The following is a 26,627-nucleotide window of genomic DNA, read 5'->3' as shown; positions in this document are numbered from 1 at the left end:
CGCGTTCTGCACATCCAGAGAGAGGCACCCTCACCTGGGGCCGTGGAGTCGTTTCTCCCTAGGCTGGGCCCTGAGGCAGCCGCTTTGCTCTCTGGGCCTCAGTCTCCCCCTCTGCCATCTGCCTCTCTGATGTTCCCTGGGTCTGCTCATTCGAAACACGTCTCCGTCCTCGTAGACTTGACACCCCCCCAGAGCCCGGGCGGTGGGGAGGGGGCTTCAGGCAGGGCCTAGGGTACTGGCCCAGAGACGGCCTCCACAGTGGGGTCCCCCAGCACCTGGACAGAGCTTGGGGCATCGAGACTGTGTGTGGGCCCCTTCCTGGCCCTGTTGTCCATGGGATGCTGTCCTGTCCACAGCACCTGTCCCGGAGCCAGGGGGAGGTCGTGGCTGCAGCTGAGGGTGCAAGCAGGAGCCTGCTCAGTTCAGTCCCTTCAATGAAGGGAGGTGGGGTGACCCAGATCCTCAGCCTACAGATTTACTGGGTTGAATAGTGTCCCCCCAAAATTCGTATCCACCTGCTCCTCAGAACATGACCTTATTTGGAAGTAGGGTCTTTGCAGGTATAATTAAAGCAAGATGAGGACATTAGGATGGCCCTCAATCCAGTGACTGATGTCCTTACAAAGGGGAGAATTTGGACATGGACCACACATAGGGAGAGTGCCATGTGATGACGAGGCAGACTGGGGTGATGCATCTACAAGCCCAGGGACACCAAGGACTGCCAGCAGCCACCAGAAGCTGGGGGAGAGGCCTGGGATGGCTGCCGCCTCAGAGCCCTCAGAACCAGCCCTGCCAACACCTTCATCTCAGGCTTCTGGCCTCGAGACTGTGTTCTGTTGTGGTTTTTGTCTGTTTGTTTGTTTCTGAGGAAGATTGTCCCTGAGCTAACATCGGTGCCAGTCTTCCTCCACTTCATATGTGGGTCGCCACCACAGCATGGCTGACGGGTGGTGTAGGTCCGTGCCTGGGATCCAAACCCGCAAACCAGAGCTGCTGAAGTGGAGCACACCGGACTTGACCGCTAACCTCCAGGGCCAGCCCCTGGGTCTGTTGCTTTAAGCCACCTGTTTGTGGTCCTTGTTCCAGCAGCCCGAGGCCACTAACACACCTGGCCAGGGGAGTCAGGTAAGGCTTCCGTGAGGGGAAGAGGGCCAAGGATGAGGAGGTGCGACACGGGCTGAGGGGTGGTGGTGGGACCCCTCCCTGACATGGGGGGCCCGGGAGGAGGAGCCAGCTTGAGAGGCAGGTGAGGTGTCCGGGTGGGGATGTCACACGCAGATCTGGAGCTCAGCGGAGAGGGACCAGGGGTAGGGGCGCTGCCGGTGCACAGTGAGAAGATGAGCGTTGTGGGCCAGGAGCGGGCGTTTCTGCCAGGCCGGGGGGAGAGCCTGTGGCCTTGGCGGTGGTCGGGAGCCGGCAGAGACCTCTGCAAGGAGCCGCTTTGAGCCATGCTGGCTGCTAGTGGCTGCCCTGTCCCCATGGTCCAGCAACGCCCCACCCCTCCAGACACTGCTGGGAGGAGCTGTCTGTGGTCTCCTGGGGGGGGGTGACAGAGCAGGACCCACAGCCCCGTGGCCGTAGCTCTCCCGGGAGATCAGCCCATTGTCCTGGAGTGGAGGTGGCAGCACTGTCTCTTCAGGACCTTCCCGAGAGGTGTTTTCCATTATATTTAGCCTACAGGGATTTTTTTTTTATTTTCAACATATTTGTTTCCAGTTGGAAGTGCTGTTCCTTCTTTTTTTTTTTGAGGAAAATTAGCCCTGAGCTAACATCCGTACCCATCTTCCTCTACTCTATATGTGGGATGCCTACCACAGCATGGCGTGCCATGCAGTGCCATGTCTGCACCTGGGATCCGAACTGGTGAACCCTGGGCTGCTGAGAAGCGGAAGGTGCAAATTTACCCGCTGTGCCACTGGGCCGGCCCCAGAACTGCTGTTCCTTCTAAATATACCCGAGCAGAGAGAACAGAATGCTGAGTCCCCCGAGGGCAGTGGGCCGTGGGCTGTGGGCCGTGGACACACCACCACCACCACGCACAGCTCAGCGTGTCACTGGGTCCAGCCCCGGGCAGGCTCTGTGGGGGCCTGGGCATCCTTGAGGAGGGTAGAGACAGGCAGGCCCACCTCTTCTTGAGCTGAATTTACGTTCCTGATCTCACTAATTCTTCGCCAGCCTACGAAGCTGGTGTCAACATCCCCAAGTAATAGATGAAGCACCCTAGGCTGGGGGAGGTTGGGAGCCTAATCAGTCACTCTGCCTGAGGCCATTTGTCGCACCTTGCGGGGTAGCCATTCTGTTTTCAGGGACTCCGGGGCTCCAGGTGTGTGCCACCTGCTTCTCTTTAAACTGTTGCAGCAAACCTGTGTGACATTCATTGTCCTCGTTTTACAGATGAGAAATACTGAGGCTCAGGGAGTGGGAATGAGTCGTGCCAGGTCTTGCAGCCCGTCAGTGGCAGGGCTGGGATTGACTCCAGGTCCCTGGGCCACCTTCCCCCACTCCCAGCAAGGCTCGCAGGGAGCGTGAGGGGGCAGGGGTGACAGTTGGACTGACCGCCACGGCTCTCCATGGAACCGTCACTGGCAGCGCTTACAGGAGTGGCCACGTGGCTGGTGTGGCATTTTGACAGCTCTGCCTTGCCCCTGACGCGGGGTAGATAGGTGTGTTGTGAGCACGTGTGAGCTGAACTGGGCGTCGAGATTTCAGAGGTCCAGGACTTGCCCCTGGAGTGGAGCACATGCTGCCTTCCCTCCAAAGCCCAGAGCTGTGTGTGCCTGGCTCCCACCTGTGGCCTCCCCGTTACTCACGAGGTGAGGACAGCAGCCTGGGCGGTAACGTGAACCAGCGCAGCGGTGATGCTCGGGGTGTCCCCCGAGGTGGGGGACAAGCTCCAGCCCGTACTTTGTCAAGGTCCCAAGGAGGCTTTCATTCTCCCTGGGGGAGGGAGTCATGTTCCTGACCCTACATCTGCATCTGATGGAGGAGAAACCGATGCCGGAGAGGGGACAGGCTCACTGGCCGGCTGTTGCTGCTGGGGAGGCTCCTGAGCTGTGCACAGGAGCTGGCCCCCCTCCGATCCCTCCCTCCTGTGTGGCTCTGCTTGGCCCTGGTCTCCCCAGCAAGGAGCACAGCCACCAGCAGCCCCGCTGACTCGGTCCCAGGGAAGGACTCCATTGGCTCTGCTGGGTCACGTGCCCACCCACGAGACCAATAGCAGTTCATGGATAATCTGGTGCTGTGATTGGCCAGGCCGGGTCATGTGCCCCAGCCGGGGGGAGGGTCTTGTGTCCCCCCCCCCCAGTGAGTCCATGGGGGAGGCCAGGCCTCGGGGAGTGTCACCCACTCTTGTTGAGTGAGACTGAGGAAGAGCTGGTGGCCTGGGACAGAAATGGGGAAGGGCGTTCCCAGCAAAAGGAACAGCGTGTGCGTGCCTGTGTGTGTGCACAAATGCGTGTGTGTGCAAAGGTGTGGGAGCGTGAAGAGATCATCTCCCCGTCTGCTGCTGGCTCAGTCATACTCTTCTCTCATCTCCATACTGACTATGGACTGGGCTGGGGGTGGTATCTGCAGACCACCATCCTTGAGGACTTAGCGGAGCCTGACCACATCAGGGAGAGGTGTGCATTTCAGAGGAAAGGCCCAGAAAAGTCTGTAAAGGGAGGAGCCCCTCGAGAAGGCTCACTGGCTGGACTTCCTCTCCTGGCATGGCATCAAGTTCTTGGGACCCGGCTTTCCGACCTGTAAAATGGGCGGTGTAATTTCTGCCTCCCAGGGTGCTTGGGAGGGTTAGCTGAGATCGTGTGTGTGAAACCCCACACGTAATGCCTGGCATGTGGAGCGAATGCAGTAAACCTTCTTGTTGTTTGGACCTCTGCAGTAGTCAGGCTGCCATTTAAAGACTGGAAGCATTAACTGATGGTTCCCCTCTCCTCCTCTTTTTTGGGCTGTATTATTTGTTCCAGGGCTCTGTTTTGTCACCTGCAAAATGGGGATAATGATGACACCCACTCTTAGATCAGATGAGGTCCTGTCTGCCAAAAACTAGCCTGTCAGGGGACACTCAGAAAGTGTTGGTTCATTTTCTTATTAGAAGACTTGCCTGAGGCGTCTGCCCCAGTCGAGTCTCACAGCAGCTGCCGGGCTTCCCTCCTGTGTCTGAGGCCCCCTCATGTTGCCTGAGGGGTTGCAGGGGACGTTAGTGCTCCCGGGATTGTCCTTTGGGCCAGGCTGTATAGCCAGTGCCTGGAGGCGACTGGGTTGTAGGATCTCTGGCCCCAGTTAAGGTTGCTGAGAGGAGGGACAGCCATGCTGAGTCTCCCACCGTGTGGTCCTCTGCCTGTGGCCACATGACAAAACTGCCTCCAGCTTCCCCCAGGCAGGTGGACATCCTGGGGATGTGGGGAGGCTGGAGGCGGGTTCTGGTTACGTGCATGGCACCTGCTGCCGCCAGCCTGGCTCGTGTCTTCTCTGCCTGTCCTCTGGGCACATCTCAGCGAGGCCAGGACACTTCCCTGGGGCGACCTAGTGGAGCCTGCTCAGCATAGGGTGGGTCTGGCACCCAGCACTCTGTCAGGACTGTCTACCCCACCCCCTGCGTGTCCGAGACACCGTGCTGACCCCGAGGGGACATTGGGCTCTCTCTGTGCATCCTCCCTTCCTCCCCGCGGCCTGCTCTTGTCCTGCAGGACAGGGTCGGGAGGGATAGGGGGAGGGCAGCCACCCAGGGTGGTGTGAGGACTGTCCACTTAAAGCCTGGGGGCTTGGGTCCCTCCCTGGGTCCACCCCCGGGGACCCCTCCCACTCATCTCCCACCAGCCACTCCCCTCCGGGAGGTCACTTCACCCCCTGTCGTTTCCCTCATCTCCCGGAATTGTGCAAATCAACTAGACACAGAGGTGCTGTATCAACATCAAACAACTCCCCCCCCCCCGCCCCTTCCTTGTTGGCAGGACCTTCTTGTCAACATCCGTCTCCACTGGCCGAGCGATGGTGGCAAGCCCACTGGCCAGTGCCGTCAGATCCAGCTTCAGTCCTGCCCAGCACCTGCCTAGAGCCTGTCCCCATGCAGACTTGGCAGGAACCTTGCCGTGTTTGCATCTGTCCACAGGGCCCGGCACGGAGGAGCTGATCAGTGAACTTGGAGAGTTTAATTAGTGCCAACCGGTGAAGGAAATAGTGGGCACTTAATCCTGTTTTCCTAACAGCTGCCGGGTCAGGGAATCAAGCCAGGAGTCGATTGCCGAGGACAGAACCCTGCTCTGCAGCTAGAGCCTTTGTGGGAATCCAGGGCCCTCCCTGGAGGGTCACTCAGGAGCCTCTGGGGTTGCTGGGATGTTCTGTATCTTGGTCTGGGTGGTGGTTACTTGAGTGTAGACATTTGTCAAAATCCTTCAAGCTGTGCGTTCTGCGTCATTCACTATAAACAAGTGCATCTCCGTTTTACCCAGTAGGGCTTTTCTCTGGAGATCCAGGCGTCTCTGGGGGGCCCGGGGACCTGGCCCGCCCCGTCACTGCCCACACGAGGCTCGCTCCAGGAGGCCTCTCCCGATAGGGGAGCGCATCGGGGGCTGTAGGCAGGCTTCCCGTGGCGCCCTGCAGATGTGCGTCCCCTAAGTCAAATCCTGGGGCCTCAGAGGTGGCAGGATGATGAGGCCAGGGCCAGTGGGAGTGTGCGTCAGCCGATCACACGTGGAGATTAGATTTCATAAATGACTTTCTTTCACGAGGTCCACAGGTCGGTGGGGAGAGGCCGTTAGAAGCGCCCCTATGGATTGCGTTTCACCCCGCACTGATTTCCTTTGAAGATGTGCGCCCGCTGGTGGCGGCTCCAGGGCCTCCTGCCGAGGAGCAGACATGAGCACTCCCACGTCTTGGGTAGTGGGGAGCACGAGGCAAGGGGGACGGCAGTCTGCAGGGACCAGGGGACTAGGGGATGAGGAAGGGCAGGCACCAACCAACCATTCCATGTTTTCCTCCCAGCCCCCATCCTGGCAGCCCTTGGGACAAGCCCACATCCTTCTAGTACCTGACTTTCTGCGTCATCCCAGGGGACAGACGGAGGAAGGAGAACGAGCCCCAGGGTCTTCCCAGTGGCTGTGTGAGGCCAGCCCCCGCCCCTGGGTCTCTCTGAGTGTCACCGCCGCCCCATCCCGCTCCACTCCGAGCCTGCATCTTCACCTGTGCCTGGCCTCCTCCTGAGAGGCTGGGGTTAGAAGAGACGACCCCTTCGGGGTCGGGGGGAGGCTGCCTCTCTCAGGCCTTCTAGCCAGGGGCCTCCATCCAGAAACCCCCTGCCACGAGGTTGGCTGTGTCCCCCAGGCAAAGCCGGGCAGCACGGGGCGGGTGCCTCCCCCTAGGGGAACAGGACATCCTGAGGGCCCGGTGGATCTCAGCCTCCCCCACGTCCAGTTCTCTTCCAGACGTGGTGTCTGTTTCCCAGCTGCGTTGACACCATGCGGCCTTTTTAGCTGGTTTTGTGGATGCCTCACCGCAGAACCTCGTGGCTTTGGAGGCTGCCGTCTGTGGGGAAGCTTCCAGCATGCCCCCTCCCCCACCCCACACCTGTGGTTGCCAGGGACTCGTGGCCCTGTTTCTCCCACCCTCATGATCACAGTCCTTAGTCCACGATGCCATTTAGAGAGTATATTTCCTACTAAATAGCATAAAATTACACCCTCTCAAGTTAATTAAGCCGCTTTGCCACGCTGAGGGCTGCTGAAAGGGTGTTTTAAATGTCAGCACAGAGTAGCCACTTGTGTTTTCTGGGGCTTTCTGATTAAGAGCAGCCTCCCCTGTAAAGACCTCTGCATTGGTCAAGTGGCCCTGGGCAGCCCGCCTCGGCTGGATCCGCTCGGTCAGGGTCACCGGGACCCAGCTGGGCTGGAGCGGCCTGTGCCCACAGCTGGACCGCAGTGGCTCACTCAGTCAGCGGCTTGCTGTGGGCGGGGGAGGGGGGCGTGTGCGGTGTCCCTGGGGGGCTGAGCTTCAGGAAATGATGCCCCTCATGAGACTTGAAGAAGCCGTTTTGGGAAGTGGCTTCTTGGTTTAAAGACCCCACGTTGTGGTCTCCTGAGGGCCCCTGGGTGTGGCTCCCCTATCTTGGGAGCTGCCATGCACTGGGGACCGCCCTCCAGACCCTGGGAGAGAACAGGGTACCCAGGGCAGGGGCCAGCAGGTGGGGGGCCGTGGACAAGGGCCTCAGAACCACGGCTGGTCCTGGGAGAGATCTGAAGAGGCCTCTGCACCACCATGGGCCGCTCGGACCCACGGCCTCCTGCCCACGCCAGAGGGCTCCGCCCTGACCCACTGCGGGCACCTTACTCCCCACCTTTGGCTTTGTGCTCCATCCCCTTGACGCGCCCCCTGCTGGTGCCCATGCCCCTCCCACCACCCACCCGGCCCTCCTCATTCTCATGCTCTGCCCTGACTGTCTACTTGGAACACTCTGGTCTAACTTTCAAGGTCCAGCTCAGACACCACCTCCTCCAAGAAGCCTTCCCACTCCCCAGTTCCCTCTCTGCCCCCTTTTATGCTTATTTTTTTGTTATAAAATGTGCAAAAGGTGCTATAACAAACCTCCACATACTCTCTACCCAGATGAATAAAGGGGCGTTTTGTCACATTTGTGCTGACCGTTTCTAAGACATAGAGGAAGTAGGCGTCCTCCACGCTCCCTCCCTCCCACCGCCCGGGGGCAGCCACAGCCCTAGGTCGGTTGTGCACGTTTACTGTGTGTCACCAACCACGCATTCCTGTGGCACTGACTTTACACAAATGGTATCGGGCAGCGTGTGCCACTCGTGGGTGTCACCCGGCAGCTCGTCTTCATGGTCTCACGGTGACATGTGTACGGCGGTTTATTCACTCCAGCCCCTGGGAGGTTTTCCATTGTGAAGACATTCCAGTTGCTGATGGACAGTTGGGTGTTCCCAGTTTTCCCCTTGGCAGGCGCTGTTGTGTGACCTCTCCCATCTGTACCCCTGCGCACATGGGCACCAGGGCCTGGGCGTGCTTGTCTTCCTCAGGCAGCCCCATCACCCTCCTCCCAGCCACCTCGAGTCCTTCCCTCTCTCTCCCTTGTCACCACACTTGGTCCTCGATGCGCTTTTGTAAATGGAGCCGTTGGAATGACTCACGCGTGGTAGCTCTGTGCCGGGTGCCCCCACCCTGCCCTCTGGTCCTTGTAACAGGGCAGGTGGTTCTCGATCCCCCTGCTCTGCAGGTGAGGATAAGGGTGCTTGGCGTGACCCAGGCCAGCACAACGATGGAATTCACATGCAGGTTGGGTGGCCCCCCCACCAGTGGCCCTTACTGTGGGTCTGTGCCCGTCACAGTTGTAGACACATGTGGCCTGGGAGGAGGAGGGACTTCTGAGGAATGGGCCAGCACAGACAGGTGCGCCTTTCCCTGGGCTTTCCCATGAACCCCGAGGGCCCTTGGCTGTCCCTTGTGGACGAGCTTGGGGTTGGTGGAGGCACGCTGGGAAGGCACTGAGCTGGGCTGGCGGCCAGGCCTGCAGGAGCCGGCCAGCAGCACGTGGACCATCTCGGAGTCGTTCCTGCAGTGACGAAGGCGGCAGGCGGCCTTCATCTGTCTATAACAAACTGGTTTCACACGACAGTGAAAGTGGTACTTGTGTTATGTTAATATTTATTGGCACTTGCTACAAAGATGCAAGGAAATTGCAACTCCAGAAGGCACAGAGCTGCTCGGCTCTCCCAGCGGGCTAGGGAGCAAGGCTGCCTCTCCTGGGGCTGATGCCCCACTTTCCTCACCCAGCCGGGTGGAGGCAGGAGCCTCGTGGGGTGCAGGAGCCCCCACTCTGGTCAGCTCTGCAGACACTTTCCCAATCGGTGGAGGGGCTGGGGAAGCCGGACACCCTCTTCCCTGCTGTCCTTGGAGCTGCACTGGGCACGCACATCTGACAGCGAGCATTCCCGGCCGTAGCTGCCCTGACCAGACCCCATTGTCCCCTCCTGGACACCAGCCCCCCAGACGAGGTTAATCAAGGTCACAGGGAATGCGCCCAGATGCAGGGAGCTCAGGAATGGAGTCCCCTCCTCCTGCAGGGAGTCAGGCTGGAGGCTAGCTGCCGAGGCCCAGTGGGGAGAGGGCCAGCCATGCACTCGAGAAACACTCATCTCTGTGTGGTGTGGCCTCATTCCACAGGGACCGCTGGTTGTGTGATAAAGTCTGACTCCTTCAGGGTCATCCCACAGTCCAGCCTCCTCGTCCCCTGCGCAGCCCAGGCGCCCTCTGCTCTGGCTGCTGATCGTGCCACCGGCATCTTCCTCTCAGTCGGTGCTCACGCTGGCATCCCCTCCTCCTCTCTCAGACCCGAGTCCTGAATCCTCTCCTCTGGCTCAGAGGCTCAGCCTGGGACTCGCCTTGCACCACAAGGATGTTTGTGGGCATCTGGGCAGAGGGTGATGCCAGGGCGGGACCAGGGGCCCACCCGGGATAAAACCAGGGGACAGACGTGTAAGGACCCCCTGAGATGTCTGGGGTTCCTGGGTGGTGGCCAAGGGCTGCCTGGCCTCATGGCACCGGGTGAGACATCTTGCCCCGGCTGCTGTGTCCCTCGGTGGAGAGGGAGCATGGCAGAGTGTTCCAGTAAACTTGAGGGAATCAACTGCACTTGAATTGCTTAATTTTTTTTTAAAGGTTGGCACCTGAGCTAACAACTGTTGCCAATCTTTTTTTTTTCCTCCTTTTTCTCCCCAATCCCCTCAGTACATAGTTGTATATATTTTTAGTTGTGGGTCCTTCCAGCTGTGGCACGTGGGACACTGCCTCAGTGTGGCTTGATGAGCGGTGCCAAGTCCGTGCCCGGGATCCGAGCTGGCGAAACCTTGGGCCACCAAAGCGGAGCGCATGAACTTAACCACTCGGCCACGGGGCCGGCGCCTGAATGACTTCATTTAACAAAACTCGGCTTCCGCTTTTTCTTTCTGGGTGGGCTACACGGAGACTCAGCAAACCTGGCCGAGCTCCCGCGCGGGGCCAGGCGTGGCGCTAAACCCTGTTGTTTAGAAAAGCACAGCAACAAACCGCTCAGGTCCAGACGACCCCTGTTCCCTGCGCAGCTCAGGGAGCCAATTTGGGGCTGTGCTTCCGGAAGCATCTTTGGGGAGGTTGAAGGTGGCCGGCTGGGGTGGGCTGTTCGCTCAGCTCCTGAGTCAGGGCTTTCCCAGAAGCAACCAGGAATCTTCTCCTGGGATGAGCTCCAGGGACAAAAAGGAACTTCTCCCACCCCTCGACAAGGGCCAGGGCTCTGGGTCAGCAATGGGGCCTCAGGATGGTCCCCTCCAGCCCCAGGGCCTCGCTGGGCAGCCTGGCCTGCTGGCCACCCTGGGACGGTGGGCGAGTCCTCTCAAGAGCTCGTCCACCTGTAGAGTGAGGTCTCAACAGGAAACACACGGCAGCTTCTGCAGAGGGTCATCTGAGGCCGCTGCAGTGTCGGGCTGTGCCGTGCGTGGGAGCAACAGGCTCACCCTCGGCTGGAAGGACGGGCTGGGGGTCGGGGAGATGTTACTGGAACCTGGTGGTGTGCAGACAGCCTGGGGAGGGACTCGGCAGCTTGGGTGACCTCGTAAGAAGGGCACGGGGACATGAGTGTCCCCACCTCCCTCCCTGGGGAAGTCAGGCTGTGGCCTGGGGCTTCAGGGACAGTGGGGGGTTGTGCTACTGTGTGAGCAGGTCCTGGAAGACGCCCTGTTGTTTCGGGTGCATGTTGAAGTGGGGGTAGACGATCGTGGTGGGTGTAATCTCCTCTAAGGAAGGCTTCCCTGTGTGTTTTTCTGGAGTTTTATCTGCAAACCTGTGCTGATGTCAGCCTTGGTATTAATTCAGATAAGGAAAAACCCAGCCCTCTGAATGTCCCACCACGATGGCCTGAGAGAGGACAGAAGACCAGGAGCGCCCAGGTGTGGCCGCCTGACCAGCCCGCCCCCCTCCTGAGGGGTGGTGTTGGCTTCTGGGCAGCCGTTGCCCCTGGGAGGGAGCAGGGCCTTTATCACAACCCCCACGGCCAGTGCTCCGACCCACTGAGGGGCCCGGGGACCCACGGGGAGCTCCACGAGTGTCACCCCGAAACCCTGTGAGAGGGAGCACTCTGCTGTCTTTTCTCAGATGAGGAAACTGAGTCCCAGGCCACATGGGCTGCACTGGGTGTGGTGGGGGTTGGGTGGAGGGCTGCACTCCCTCCCCAGGAGGCCTTCCGGGACCTGGCCTAACCAGAGACTCGCGTCCAGGGCCATTGGGGAGTCCTGTGGGATCTGGCCCAGTGCAACCGTCCTGAGCCGTCCCACCCCCAGCATCTTGGATGGATGAACTCACGCCTCCTAAGTCATCCAGGACTTGGCCGATCATTTTTAACCTTTCTTCCTTGTGGAGAATGTGTCTGGGGGCAGTCGGGGCCCCGTGCAAGATTGAACCCACCGGGAGCCACGTGGCTTCTCCCTGCAGCACTGGGTGTGTCCGATTCTTCGGGTCACGGCAGGTCCAGCCTTCTCCAGGAGCACGTCCCTTCCTTCACACGGGCCTCTGCTCTTCGCCGGCAAAGCTGAGGCCTGAGTGTCCAGTTTATGAGTTGTGTGGCCTTAGGGAAATGCCTTCGGCTTGTTGGGTCTCGGTTTCTCCATCGGTAAGCCCAGCAGGGAGACTGCATGGTTTCTAAGCTCAGATGGCTTAGAATTAAATGTTGCCTGTGTCCACTTCACGTCATTCGCTTTCTCTAAAGGGAGAATGGAGCTTGCTTCGCAAGTCGACTAAGCGCCGTTTTAGAAATCTCTCTCCTCTGGGTTCTGAGAGTTTAAAATAGAAAACTGCTCCCTGGGCTCCAATCTCACAGCCTCTGAGCTGCGATCTGTGGCCCTTTCTGCCCAATGACTGGGTCGTGATTTCCAGATGCAGGTTCAGAGGGCAGGATGTGTCTCTCTGGTGACCATCTGGGCAAGACAGTCACTGCTGTCGGATGCTCAGTCCACTCCAGGTGTGGATGGGAGCCCAGATCCTAAGGGAGCACGAGGGCCAAGTGTCCCCTGGAAGGCAGCTCAAGACCACACGTGCTCTCACATGGCCAACCGCTCCCCGTACCCCCCATTCCCAGGTGGCCGTTGCCTTGGCAACCCCTCCCTGGTCCTCTCACGTCAGAAGGGCCCTCTAGGAGGCCGGCCCTGCCAGTGCTGAGGGAAACGAGGCCAGCTTTTACAACAGCTTCTGATGTCCTGGGTGCAACAGGAGGCTGGGCTGGCCCTGCGCTGGGTGGCTGTGTCTGAGGGTCGGTGGTGGCCACCACCCGGGTTCGGGTTTGGTGGGTCAGGCTAGGGGAACGGCGTGTGGAAACTCTCCGGGTTCGTAGGCGCCCCCACTCCACCAGCCTCCCACACACACTCCAGGGGAACCCTCCGTACCACCAGCACTCAGTTAAAGACGCGTGTGCGTTGCCATTAGTGATTGGAAATGTATGCTTCACTTCAGGCCCGCATTCTCGGCCTTGGGGAGGGGCTGTGTTTGTGTGTTTGGGGGTCATCTTTGTCTGCCTTGTGCATCACAGATGACAGAGTGCTTTCCCACCCACTGTGACAGGTCACGCCAAGGCAACCCGGGAGGTAGGAGTAAGGGTATCTTTAGTTGACAGTTGTGGAAACTGAGGCACAGAGAGGCTCAGGAACACCCCAAAGCCATGCAGCTGGTCAGGGTCAGGAGAAGACGCGTGATCTGTCAAGGGACGGGCCTGGGCTTGGGCCATGGTCACTGGAGCAGCAAGTGGAGAAAAGTTCTAGAAACGGGTCTCTCAGGTGGGGCTCTCCCTGCATCTCTCTGCATCCCCGGCTGCGAGGCCTGTGGGATTCTCCCTCCTCTCAGCCCTGCCCCATGAACACTCCTGTCCCTGAAGTGGCCTGGGAGAGGGGCCTTGTGGCAGTGTAGCGGCGGGGTGGGGTGGGGGGGGTGACCCCACCACACCCCCCGTCCTCCAGGAGAGTGGAGGGGTCTGGAGAGCTCAGGTCCCTGACTCGTGCGCTGCTGGCCGCAGGTTCTCGTCCCTGCATTCTCTACCCGTCCGGTGCTTTAGTGTCGCTGGCCGTGGCTGCCAGGCTCCCTGCTGTCGGCGTGCAAGGCTCTTTCTGGTGGGGCTTGGGTACCGGACTTGGAGCTTAGTGGGCCCATCAGAGACCTGCCTGTGGATGGTGCCTGCAGTGTGGTAGAAGGTATGACTGTTGCTCTTGCTGTTGGCGGGTAGTAGGGGCTGACCGTCAGGGTCAGATATGGGCTGGAACTCGGCAGACCAGGGCAGAGCCTCGTTCGGGGTGCCTTGTGGGGGTGTCCTGTCCAGTCCTGGTGGCTGGGTTTCTGCCTGCTTTGGGAACACCTTTACATGGATGGGATGGGGCCACTTCAAACCCCCCCGGGCTTGTTCACACCTCTGCCAAGGGTCCCACTGGGAGGGCAGCTCTCTGAGGTCTGGGGTCACTCTGGGTGCAGGAACTGGAACCAAGGCCAGGAGCTCAGGGAGCAGGTTTGCACATGTGTGGAGAGAAGCTCAGGCAGGGGGTGGAGCTGGCCGTGGTCTGCCGGCCTGGGGAGTAAGGCTCCGGGTGCCCATGTTCGCAGGTGTGAAGGGAGAGCCCCCCTCCCCTGCCCCTTGGCAGCTCCCTGAGGCCCAGTAACCTGAGCATCTGCTCGCAGGGTCATGGAGCTGGACCCCAGGGCCCCAGGCCCTCCTTGTCTGATGACATCCATCAGACACCTTGACCAAGCTTCTGCTCCAGCCAGGACCAGGACTGGACTCCAAGACCCAAAGGGGCTTTAGACTGGGCCCTGCTCTCCGGGAGCCACTGTCCAGGAGGGGAGTGGCAATGTGAAAGGCCACTTCTGATCCATCAGGTCAGGGGCTGGGATGGGAGCAGTCTTTGTGAGGCTGGGGGCTGCCTATCCTACTCACCCCCCCATTCCCCAGGCCAAGCAGAGAGCTGGCCGGCCACCAGGGGCTGCTCCGAGATGTTTGCTGAATGAATGATGGAGTGAAGGGGGTCACGGGAGAGGGTGGGGCATCTGTTCCAGCCAGAGGGTGTGGGGGGGCATCGGTGAAGTGTGGGGAGCCATCAGCTAGAGGGGGCAACTGCAGCCATGGGCATGAGTGAGACCACTGAGTGGGAGGGAGGGAGGGTCTGGAAGGAGCCCCAAGGAGGGTCAGCCCCGAAGGGCCAGGAAGGTAGGAGGAGCTGGAGCAGGGCCTGTGCAGAGGTGGGAGGAGAGTGGGGGAAGGAGTAGCTGCCTGCTTCGAGGAGCGGGACCGAGCAGTCGGGTCTGGTGCTGCCCAGAGGTCCAGGGAGGCCAGACGGAGCAGGCGGCTGTAGCAGGACCAGCGGCAGGTCAAGACGAAAGCACCCTAGCCAGTGGGAACGTGCTCCTGCGGTTCACACTGACCTGGGGCTCGGTGAAAGGCCCGGATGCAGACTGCAGACTGGCTGCGTGCCTGTGCTCTGACACGGGAGGACGGACCATTGAAGGGAACACAGGCAGGACGCCCGGGACACGGAGGCCGAGTGGTGCTGGTTCCTTGTCTCCGTCCTCACCCTGCTCTGTGCCTGAGCACTTCACTCTGATTACTGGGGGGAGGCGAGCACGTGCATCCCGTCTCAGAGATGGGGAAATGGATGCTGGAGAGCAGATGGGGCTCCCCCAGGTTTGCCCAACAAGAAAGGGGCCATCCCAGGATTGGCACCTGGATGGCGGATGCCGAGGCTGTGCCCTCTCGGGCACTTGGGGGGACCTTCCTCCCAGGCACGTGCTTACCGCCCTCCTGTCCTCCCAGCTCCGGGCATGGTGGGGTCTGACCCACTCCCTCTGCCCAGCGCTCACGGAGCCTCTTAGGTGCCCCGGGCACTGTGCCCACCCCCTTCACCCCCACGTGCCCCATGCAGCAGGAGCTCTCCCTGGTACCAGCAGGTGAGGAGACCGGCTGGGAGCAGAGGGGCCACCTGCATCTGGTGTCAGAGCTGGAGTTTGAGCCCAACCCCAAGCCCAGGCTGTCCCCGCCACCTGTGCGGTCAGCACCGACACCTGTCTGCTCGGTGCCTCCCCTGCCCGGCCGTGCCCGAGCTTCTCCGAGGTTTCCCAGGCTGCCCCAGGGCCTCCGCCGATGCAGGAAAAACTTGAAGTTATCTTTGACTTGTATGGCCCTTTTTTCCCTATTAAAATGCTTAGAGCTGTAAATGTAGTTGTAAGAAGCTCATTTATCTTGACAACAGCTGGAAACTATCGGTGTTGTTTGTGAAGTAGCCTGTGAGACGATCATTTCTGCTGCTATCGATAAATCCCGACACGAAGCAGAAAGGTCAGCCCCGCCCACGTGCAGTGTCTCCTCTGCTTGTTCATTAAAGGTTTGCAAGGACGCGGAAGACGCGCTCCGAGGGCAGGCCTTGGAGCGAGGAGAGGCACGGAGGCAGCGCTGGGAGGGCACAGACGGAGAAGAGGCAGTGGGTGGGAGGTGCCTTCGGGGTTCTGGGAGGAAACCACCGTTCCAGAAGCGGGGATGCGGGGACCATGCTGGCAGCCTTGTTTGTAGCAAACTCGTCCCCAAACTCCTGGCACAGAGGGCACCCCACACACTGTAAGGTGCTCCTGGAAAAGCCGTCAGGCACCCTGAGTCCCAGGGAGGGGTAGTAAGCCAACCGTCGGGTCGGTTGGAGTCGGGCGGTATCTTAGTCCCTAAGTCGGCAGGTGAGCGCTGTTCGGCGAACCTCCGGTGGGTGTTCGGTGTTTTCACCGTGGCGATCGTGTTTCTTTCTTGGTAGCTGAGGGTCTGAAGAGTTACCTGTCTTTTCCCGCATCCTCACCTCGGGGGCCCTGCCTTTCCAGCAGCCTCCATCCGTCCCTCCCTCTCTCGGCCCCCTCCCCTCCTCTCCCTGATTGTGAATTTCTAAGGCTCACGGACAGACCTCACCCGTGTCCCAAGTCAGAAGAGAGGGCCGAGGACCGACCGGGAATGAAGTCTTGGAACCACAGAAGCTGGCACCTGCAAGACACACGGACACAGAGCGTAAGAAGCACCCAGAGAAGAATCCGTGTGGGAGCCCACAGAGACACATGCACCAGAGTGGGTGCCTAGAGGAAGGGAGAGCTAGGGCTCAGACCACACCCAGAAATGGACACCCGGCAGCCCTCACACCTTTCCACACAGAGACCCACACAGAGGACTCAGAGAGGCACGCGGACTGGACGAATGTGCAGACAGCACACGCGCTCCTTGTCTCGAGGGCTCGTTTGGGGCATCTTAGCCGGAAGGGGATCCCCAGGGAAGGCAGGTTCATGCCTGTTCTCTGGCTCCTCTAGGTCCTGGGCGTGTATTTGTTCTAGCGGTTCTGGGGCCCTAGGGTTTTCTGGCCAGCCCCCCACCCATTCAGGAACCCCTGCTGCCAACAGACCACACGGCTTCACCCGGATGGAGTGAAGTGCCCACGTGGGCCTTTCACTGCTCGAGGGACAGCCGGCTTCCTCTTGGCCTGCCGTCCCCAGGTTGGCAGAATCCCCTGGAAGCTTGTTAATCAAATGGCCACTCTGTGCCTGCCCCCGCCTGTGCAGCTCTGGGCTGGGACCCAGGGACAGTTGACAAGCTCCACAGGTGACACTGACGTGCCAGCAGACCCAGGGGTGGGGGAGGGCAGAGCATTCTACACTCGTCCCTTTGCGGAAGGCGGGGCAGAATCTTTTAAAATACGAGCCTTGGGCAGTGCTCGGGATGTTGTTTCAGCGACGCTCACCAGGCTGTGCTGGAGGGGGCGTGAGACAGCCTTGTGGATGGAGCCGCTTCCTGAAGTGACTGCGTCTGCTTTTGATGCTTTCTGCATTCCATTTAAGGCTCTGTTCCGACAGTGTCCACAGCGCATATCCAGTTTAATGTGGATAATTTGGCTCCAGCAGAGAGACAGGCAGCTGGCTGAAGGACGTGAGCCTCGGAGTTTTGTCACATGGGGCAGGTGGCAGGTTCGGAGGAGGGAGGAACATCCCATCCCAAACAGAAGCAGCTCTAGTCTGGGGGCCTGAGACCCTCGGCTGGATCATCTGGGGATGGATGGTGCTCATTCTGGTGGCGGAGAGACATAAAATGAGGGAGCAAGAGAGAGGGAGTTTATTTTTGGCAGCTTTGTTGAAGGACGATAACAGTAAACTGCACATGTTTAAAGTGTGCAGTCTGGCAAGTTTGACGTTATGTCTACACCTGGGAAACCATCGCCGGAATCGAGACTGAACACATCCTTCACCCTCAGAAGTTTCCCAGTGCCTCTTGTACTCCCTTCCACCCATCCCCCGAGCCCCACACAACCTCCCATCTGTTTTCTGCCCCTTTAGATTAGTTTGCATTTTCTGGGATTTTATATAAATGACATTATAAAATATGTTTTCATTTTTGTCTGGCTCCTTTCATTCAGCAGAATCATTTTGAGATTCATCCCCGTTGTCCTGTATATCAATCTCTCGTTCCTTTTCATTGCCGAGTAATATTCCATTGGGTGGATGTAGCGGTTTGTTCATCCATGCGCCTGTCGAGGAGCATTTGGGCTGTTTCTGTTTGGGGCTGTGGCTGTGGAGCTGCTGTGCGCATTCCTCCACGAGTCTCTGCGTGGACGTCTGCTTTCATGTCTCTTGAGTAACGGCCAGGAGTGGAATGGCTGGATTGTGTGAAATGTCTTAGTTTGGGCTGCTACAACAAAAAATACCACAGACTGGCTGGCTTCCACAACAGACGTTTATTTCTTGCAGTTCTGGAGGCCGGAAAGTCCAAGATCAGGGCGCCAGCGTGGTCAGGTGAGGACTCTCTTCCAGTTGCAGACTTCTCGCTGTGTCCTGACATGGGGCATGGGGCTGGGAATCTCTCCAGAGCCTCTTTATAGGGCACTAACCCCATTCATTTCATAAGGGCTCTACCTTCATGACTCGAGCTCCTGCCAGAGGCCCCACCTCCTAACACCTTACATTGAGCCTTAGGATTCCAACAAGTGGATTTTGGGAGGACGTGAACATTCAGACCATAGCAGGTGCCTTCTCGCTGTTTCCTCACATATCGGAGAGAGTGGAAGCAAGTCCTCAGTCTCTTCCTATAAGGGCATTAATCCCATGGCGAGGGCTCCACCCTCACAGCCTCATACCTCCCACAGGCCCCGCCTCCAAATACCATCCCCTTGGGGGTTGGAGTTTCAATATATGGATTGGGGGAGACACAACGTTCAGTCCATAGCAGCAAATGTGTGTTTAACTTATTAAGAAACTGCCAAACTCTCTTCCCGTGTCATTGCCCCGTTTATGTTCTCAAGGGCAGCAGATGAGCCGCTCGCCGCCCCTCCAGCTGTCCATTCCGTCAGTCCCGATGTCAGCGGTCTGGGTGGGGGTGCGGTAGCATCTTCCTGAGGTTTGCGTTTGCATTTCCCCAGTAACTGGTGATAGTTAGTGTCTTTTCATTTGCTCATTTGCCATCAGTGTGTCTTCTTTAGTGAAGTATCTGTGCAAGTCTTTTACTCATTTTTCATTGGTTTGTTCTCTGATCATCGGGTTTTGAGAGTTCTTTTATACATTCTTAATACAAGTCCTTTTATCAGATAAGTGGTTTGCCTGTGTTTTTTCCCAGCCTGTGGCTTCTTTTTTCATTCTTGTAACAGTTTTTCCAACTCTTGGAGTTTTTAATTTTTTTGAAGTCCAGCTTATTCCTTTGTTCTTATATGGATTGTGCTTTTGGTATTGTATCTAAGAATCTTGGCCTAACCCAAAATCCCAAAGATTTTCTTCTGTATTTTCTTCTAGAAGTTTTATCGTTCCAGGTTTTACATTTAGGTCTGTGATCCGTTTCGGGTTTTTTCTCTTTTTTTAATGTGGTGCAAAGTATGGATTGAAGTTATTTTTTGTTTTTAATATATAGATATCTACTTGCTCCAATGCTGTTTGTGAAATGATTATCCTTTCTCCACTAAATTAACTGCCTATACAACCTTTGTGGAAAATCAGTTGACCGTATACATATGAGTCTATTTTTGGACTCTGTTCCGTTCCATTGACCTATTTGTATAACTTAACTCCCCTGGGACAGTCTTGATTACTATGGCTTTATAATAGGTCTTGACGTTGGAGAGTGTAAGTCTTTCCTCTTTGTTTGCTACTGTTTTTGTTTGTTTCAGAGTTGTTTTGGCCATTCTGGGTCCTTTGCATTTCCATATGCATTTTAAAATCACCTTGTCAATTTCTACCCAAAAAAGCCTGCTGAGATTTTTTTTTTTTTTTTGAGGAAGATTAGCCCTGAGCTAACATCTGCTGCCAATCCTCCTCTTTTTGCTGAGGAAGACTGGCCCTGAGCTAACATCTGTGCCCATCTTCCTCTACTTTATATGTGGGATGCTACCACAGCATGGCTTGCCAAGGTGCCATGTCCGCACCCGGGATCCAAACAGGCGAACCCCAGGCCGCCGAAGTAGAACATGCGCACTTAACCGCTGTGCCACCAGGCCGGCCCCTGAGATTTTTTCTAAGTTAATTTTTATTGAGTTTATGATAGTTTGCAATCTTGTGAAATTTCAGTTGTGCATTATTGTTTGTCAGTCATGTTGTAGGTGCACGCCTTTACCCTTTGTGCCCACTGCCCACCCCCCCTTTCCTATGGTAGCCACTAATCTGTTCTCTTTGTCTACAAGTTTAAATTCCTCATATGAGTGGAGTCATACAGAGATCGTCCTCCTCTATCTGGCTTATTATTTCACTTAACGTAATTCCCTCAAGGTCCATCCATGTTGTTGTGAATGGGACGGTTTTATCCTTTTTTATGGCTGAGTAGTATTCCATTATATATACACCATATCTTCTTTATCCAATCATCAGTTGATGGGCACTTAGGTTGCTTCCATGTCTTGGCTACTGTAAATAATGCTGTGATGAACATTGGGGTGCACAGGACTTTTGGAATTGCTGACTTCAAGCTCTCTGGATAGATACCCAGTAGTGGGATGGCTGGGTCATATGGTCATTCTATTTTTAATTTTTTGAGGAATCTCCGTACTGTTTTCCATAGTGACTGCACCAGTTTGCACTCCCACCAGCAGTGGATGAGGGTTCCTTTTTCTCCACAGCCTCTCCAACATTTGTCACTTTTGGTTTTGGTCAGCCTGCTGAGATTTTGATTGTGATTGTATTGAATCTGTAGATGGATTTGGGGAGAACTGACATTGAACAGTCCTGAGCCTTCTGACGCATGGTTACAGTACGTCTCTCTGTTTACACAAGTGTTTCTAAATTTCTCACAGCACTGTTTGGAAGTCTTCAGTGTGCCAGTTTTAGACAGCTGTTGTCACATTTATCCCTAAGTGTTCCTTATTTCTTGATGCTTTTGCAAATGGCATTTGAACATTTTTTACATTTCTGAATGTTGGCAGCTAGTGTATAGAAATACAATTGCTTTTTGTATATTGACCTTGTATCCTGCAACCTTGCTGACCTCTTTTATTAGTTCTAACGGGGTTTTTTTGTAGATTCCATAAGATTTTCTATGTAGATGATACTGCAAATAAAGACACTTTTATTTCTTCTTTCTAATCTGGAGGCTCTTTATTTCTTTTTCTTGCCTTATTGCACTGACTGGGACTTCTAGTCCAGTGCTGAATAAGAGTGGCGAGAGGGAGCATGGCTGCCTCATTCCTGATCTCGGGGAAGGCGTGCAGTCTTTCACCATGAAGTATGATGCCAGCTGTTGGTTTTTTATAGATGCCTTTTGTCAGGTTGAGGAAGTTGCTTTCTGTTCCTAGTTTGGCTGAGAGTTTTGTTGTGAACAGATGTTGAATTTTGCTCAATGCTTTCTCTGCGTCGACTGAGATAACCATATTGGACTTTTTCTGACTGATATTCAGATGGTGAGGTGACCTTGCATTCCTGGCATAAATTCAGCTTGCTCCTGTTGTATTATCCTTTTTATCATTGTTGGGATTGATTTGCTAACACTTTGTTAAGAATTTCTGCATCTAAGTTCAAGAGAGAACCTTGCTGATGGCTGGCCACCGATGGTCTGGCTGGGTCTGAGTGAGGGGTGCCTCTGCCCATCAGGCGGGCTCAGGGGGTACAAACGTGGCTGGATGGTACTGCCCCTTCGTCAGCTGTAAGTAGCGGTGATTCCCACAGAATGAGACCTTAGGCAGGCGGGCTCCCCACAACACATCTCGTATATGCATTTGTGGAGCCCTAAAGACCCTGGGAGGGTGTCATCTCCCATCTCCACACCCTAAATACCCACCTTGCCCCTGGTGCGGCCATGCCATCGTGCATTGGAGAGAGCCCTGAATTGGGGAGCGGGAATTTGGGGTTGTGTCAGGGTGTGTCCTGGTCACTGCCCCTCCTGAGGGCACAGTGGGGACACATATCAAGGGCCAAAGGTATGCTGATCTTTTAAAATTCCTGCCCATTAATCCCTGTTTTTTACACTCTCTCCCACGGAAATACTTTGTCTTGTGGAAATGACTTTATCCACCAAGACGTTTATTGCAGCATTATTTATTAATCGGAAAAGGACAGGAATAGAACCCAAATTTCTAAGGAGAGGGGATGGGCTAAGGAAATGCCATTGTGTCTGCTGATGGAAGACTCTGCAGCCCTTCCAGGAGTGATTTGGGAAGATTGTGGCAACATTGGAAAATCTGCACGGATCCTTAAGCAAAAGTAGAAAAACAGGTTACAAAATTCCACCTCTGCTACATAAAAAACTTACTTTTAAAAAGGAAGCTAATGTGCAGCAAAGGGTAATTATTTTCCAGGCAATGCCTTTCTTTTTCTTTCTCTAGCTTCCAAAGTTTCTTGCATGAGTATATATTATTTTCATCATTAAAAGACTCATGATAAAGAGAGGGAAGAGCAGAGTTTGCTGTCTAAAAGGCACCCCTGCTCGGCCAGGCTGGGGGCGCCGCGTGCCTCTCAGCACCGTGTCCCATCTCATCGCTGTGTCCCGTCTCACTGCCGTGTGCCGTCTCAGTGCTGTGTGCCATCTCAGTGCCGTGTGCCGTCTCAGTGCCGTGTGCCATCTCATCGCTGTGTCCCATCTCAGTGCTGTGTGCCGTCTCAGTGCCGTGTGCCGTCTCAGTGCCATGTGCCGTCTCAGTGCTGTGTCCCGTCTCAGTGCCGTGTGCCATCTCAGTGCTGTGTCCCGTCTCAGTGCCACCTGCTCTGTCTTGCAGGCTTTGGGAACCATCACTGCAGTGCCTGTCACGGGTCCTCAGGTCAGCTCCTTGCAGAGGTTGGCCGGGCAAGGAGCGGCAGAGCTACCTCAGGTAAGCAGCCTGTGGGCAGCCCCAGGGTGACTGTCTGTCCGTCCATCCCCGTGGTCCCTGTCCCCGGCCCCTCAGCTCTGAGGTTTGAGGTGGGCAGTGAGCTGGTGGGACCCGCACGCTCTGGGAGCCCCCCCCTCCCCCGCATGCTCTGCCCATCCTTCAGAGCAGCTGTGTGGACCAGACCCAGCGACCTGCACGGTGAGGAGCTGCGTGACCCACTAAACTGTGGGTCATGACCAGGATTCTTTTAGTGGAATAAGCTTGGCTGGACTAGAATAGGACAGAAAACAGCAAGACACATCGTTAGCATTGCGTCTTGGGTAACCTGGCTCTGGACTAGGTCATGAGGTAATGCAGATTTTAAACTATGGGTCACCGTCAGAAAAGTGTGAGAAACTCTGGACAAGAGGCTGCCTTTTGGGAGGCGGAGCGGACGCTGGCCGGGTGTCCCGGTCCCGTCCAGGCCTGTGATTGGGCGCCACACTTGGACGAGTTACCTGGGCGCTCACCTTCCCGGGCTGAGTCTGTCCTGCAGACAGGCTGGTGCGAGTGGCTCCCCAGCACTATGAGCACTGAACCAGGTGGCACAAAGCCCTTCTAGCCCTGCCTGGGACGGAGCAAACACCTGCCAGTTCCTAACCAATGCTCAGCTTTGTTGAGCACCTGCTGTGTACATCCCACCTGTCCTGGGGCTGCAGGGCTAGACAGATGCCTCCAGCTCCAGGACACAGAGGGGTGGCTGCTCTGGAAACCTCTCGTCCTCGTGGCAGCGTTCGCCAAGGGCCCACCTGTGCTGAATCTGCCAGGGTCCTGCTCCTAAGAGGCTCAGAGTCTGGGGTGGGCGTGGGGGCAGACAAGGAAACAGATGCTTTGAACCCAAGGTTACTGGGCTGAGTCAGAAGGATACACAGGGGCGATAGGAACCCTGAGGAGGCCCATAGGCCACCTGGAGGTCAGGGAGGGCTTCCTGGAGGAGGCGGTGCTTAAAGCAGACCTCAGAGGGTGGGAGGTCGTGGCAGGCCGAGGGGGAGGCAGGCCCAGGGAATGAGCCCCCAGGAGAGGGACCGTCAAGCACAAGGCACTGGGGTGAGAAATGGAGGCAGGGGTCGTGGGGAGGCCAGAACTGCAGTCCTCGTGGCACTGTGGGGGGAGGGCGGAGCAGGCAGAGGAGGAGATGTCAACAGGGGCCTTTCGGGGGCCTCGGATATCAGGCCCCAGAGTTGGGCTTTGCCTGTCAGGGACCTGAAGGTAGTGGGGAGCTATGGAAGGCTTTGAGCAAGGGAGGGTCGGATTGGGGCTTCTGATCAAGGTTGGTGCTGTGTTCCTAGGATTTCTCACTCCCACGTGCACCCCTCACTTGTGAAAGTCCGAGGCCCCACTCGTGTCTCCACCCCACCACGTGCACACGCACGCACACACTCAGGCATGTGCTGCATTTACAGAGTCCCTCATCGTCGGCCTCTGCACCTCCCCCGAACCTCCTCCTCTCACCTTGCTGCTCTGGGGCTTGTGTCTCCATGTTTTGACCTTGCTGTCCCCCTCCCAGCAAACATCTGGACCTGACATTGACTTGGTGGCCTCCAGGTGGGTCCACTCAGGCCAGAAGGTGGCCAGTGCTCACCTGGTCCAGCTGTGACTGCTGCCGTTGGTGCAGGGAGCCTCATGGGAAGCAGAATAGGCAGCGTGTGGAGGGGGCCAACCTGGTGGGGACTGCCCACAGGCCCAGAGAAAGGAGAGCGGGTGGAGGGTGGGGAGGGCCCCTGGAGCTCCTGCAGGAGGAGGGCGGGGCCTGGATCTGCACACACCTCCAAGTGGCACCAGCTGGAATGTCATGAGCTCTGGGGTCCCCCGAATGTGTTTTCCCTGGTTGGAGGCCCACAGGTTTGGGCCAAACCCTGAGCCGCTGGCTGAGCTCCTGTTCAGAGTCCGGCCCCTGTGGTCTGCACCCCGCTCAGCCATATTTGGAGTCCCGATTGTGTAGTGTTAGCCGGCCAGCGTGAACCACAGCGCGTGGGCAAACCCCGAATGACTAGGAGGTACTGACAGAGCGTGCAACAGCCCCCCCACTGCCGACGGGAGCCGGAGATCACAGCTGGGGTCCTCGTGACCACCGCTCACCCCGTCTGCCCCGGCTGGTCCTCTTCAGAAGCAGAGAGCAGCACATCCCGGGCTGGGGACCGTCGCAGAAGGACCAGAGGAAGGATTCTTTCTGCCACTTTTCATATTCAGTATTGGTGTTTGTGTTGGTCTCTGCGACTGTCCACTGGTGCCAGGGACAGAGTGGGTCAGGATGGTCCTATCCCAGGCTGACCAGAGCAGGCGCGAGGTCCTCAGCTCCGGCCTCCATGAGTCCCCTGATGGTGGGGAAGTCATTTCTGTGCTTAGAAGGCAGGCCCACTTTGCTGAGGTCCCCCGTGGCAGGGGAAGGGAAGGCCAGCAGAATTAGCACCAGCCCCATGGCAGGCCCTGGCGAGGAGCCTATGGACATGGTGCCTGCCTGATGAGGGGCACACCGCACTGCGGTGACCTGCCCAGGTCAGGAACCCTGCGGGAACTGCCTGAGGCCTCTCCCTCCACTCGGGTCAGTGGCGAAGGGACGGGGGAGACAGATGGGGTAATGCCTGGGGCCAACGCAGCACCCCGCCAGCCTGCACGAGCACCAGGCAGCCTCTGGAAGTCCCGGGTGCACGTCCCGCCGCCCTGGGAGGAGTAACGCCTGTAGCACCGTCGTTCTCAGTACATCCCTCCCTCTTCATGCTGTGGTCTGCTCATCTGTGGGACGGGCCGACATGCCTGCTCCGCACTGCAGCCACAGGGGCTCCCAGAAGACAGGGCGAGTCGTCTCCCTTCTCCCAGCTCTGTCTCCTCATCTCCGAGAAGGTGATGTGAGCGCGGGTCCCACGGGGTCTGCGGGAGGCTCACTTAAGGTCATGGCGTGCTGGGCCGCCGACAGTCGGCACACACCTGGCACTTGGTGCATTTTCTCCCCTGCTGCAACCTGGCTGGGTCCCATCGCCCCCAGTGCACAGATGAGGTGCATGCCGGAAACCACACAGTGCCTGGAGGGGGCGGGATGGGCCCCAACATACCGCGCAGAGCCCTGGCCTGAACCACGTGGATGCCGCGCACACTCTGTGCTCTCTCGCGGTACATGGACTTCTTAGAGTGTGACGTCCCAAGCACAGCTCAATGGCTTTCCCAGGGGATACAGCGGCACCCCACCCAGATCAAGAAGCAGACTGAGCAGGCCCAGGAGCCCCCACGGACCCCCCAGTCATCACCCCAAGGGCAGTTCCGCAGACACCTGATGTCGAGAGCTGCCCCGCTTTGCGACTGGATGCGAATGCAGTCCTGTGGCGCCTGCCCTCCCTCTGACTCGTCCACGTCTGCTTTCCCATGCTCTCTTCCTTTGTTCTTCACCGTTTTATCTGAGTTGGGCTGGGAGGGACTGGGACCCAGACTGGCTCCTCCTGAGCCCCCTGGCCAGTCAGTGCAAGCCCCGGATGCAGGCGGCCTTGGTGGGTCCCATCACCTCTCCACTGCTGCCCCCTCCCCTCTAATGTGGGAGGTTTCTGAGCCAGGTCGTGTCCTTCCCAGTGCTGGCTTTGCTCATCACCCTGCCTCTGTGTCCGTCTGACCACGCAACTGTCCCTTCGTCCCCAGGTTAGGCCAAAGACTCTGATTCCAGACAGCCTCCCCGTCACCCCGGGCCGGGACCGGCCACCCAAGCAGCCCCCAACATTCCAGAAGGCCACCGTGGTCAGCATCAAGAACCCCAGCCCAGCCCTCCCCACTGCCAACAACACCGTGAGCCATGTGCCAACGCCCGGCAGCCAGCCCCTCGCCGAGTCCGCCGCCGTCACCTCTCCTCTGAGCAGTGCTGGCGTGGCCTACGCCATCATCTCCACCGCCCCCAGCAATGCCGCCGCCATGGCCCCCAGCACCGCCGTGTCCGTGGTCAGCGACAGCATCAAAGTCCAGCCCCTCCTCATCAGTGCCGACAACAAGGTGAGGGTGGCCCTGCACACAGGGGAGGCAGTTGTCCAAGAGGGGCCGGGTGGGTGGGGCCCGGGCAGGAGGAGCGACTGGATGGCGGGATGACTGAGTGGCCAAGTGAATGGATGGGGTATGAACGGGGGAGTGAGTGAAGGGTGCACGAATGAGTGATCAAGTGAATGAAGCTGTGCAGAGTGACTGGGGGATGCCAATGAGTGACTGAGTGACTGAATCAGGGCTAGAATGAACGGCGATATGAGTGAGTGATTACGGAAAGGAATCCTGCAGGCACAAGGCGGGGAAAATGAAGGAATATGTGATTGAAAGAAT

At 57.4% G+C, this 26,627-nt stretch overlaps 1 protein-coding gene across 2 annotated transcripts in view; it reads left to right on the top strand.

Moving 5' to 3' along the window:
- PHF21B (PHD finger protein 21B) overlaps positions 1 to 26,627 on the top strand; it is a 102,718-nt gene that overhangs the window by 51,245 nt on the left and 24,846 nt on the right. For both annotated transcript variants that reach the window (XM_070600495.1, XM_070600496.1), the window contains exons 3-4: positions 22,209 to 22,301; positions 25,965 to 26,309. In XM_070600495.1, coding sequence (XP_070456596.1) covers positions 22,209 to 22,301; positions 25,965 to 26,309 — 438 coding nt within the window. The remainder of the gene's footprint in view (positions 1 to 22,208; positions 22,302 to 25,964; positions 26,310 to 26,627) is intronic.

Source organism: Equus przewalskii, chromosome 29 (assembly GCF_037783145.1).
Source record: "Equus przewalskii isolate Varuska chromosome 29, EquPr2, whole genome shotgun sequence".
In the NCBI taxonomy this organism is placed as follows: domain Eukaryota; kingdom Metazoa; phylum Chordata; class Mammalia; order Perissodactyla; family Equidae; genus Equus; species Equus przewalskii.
The sequence above is the reverse complement of the archived record's forward strand: the minus strand, read 5'-3'. Positions and strand labels throughout refer to the sequence as shown.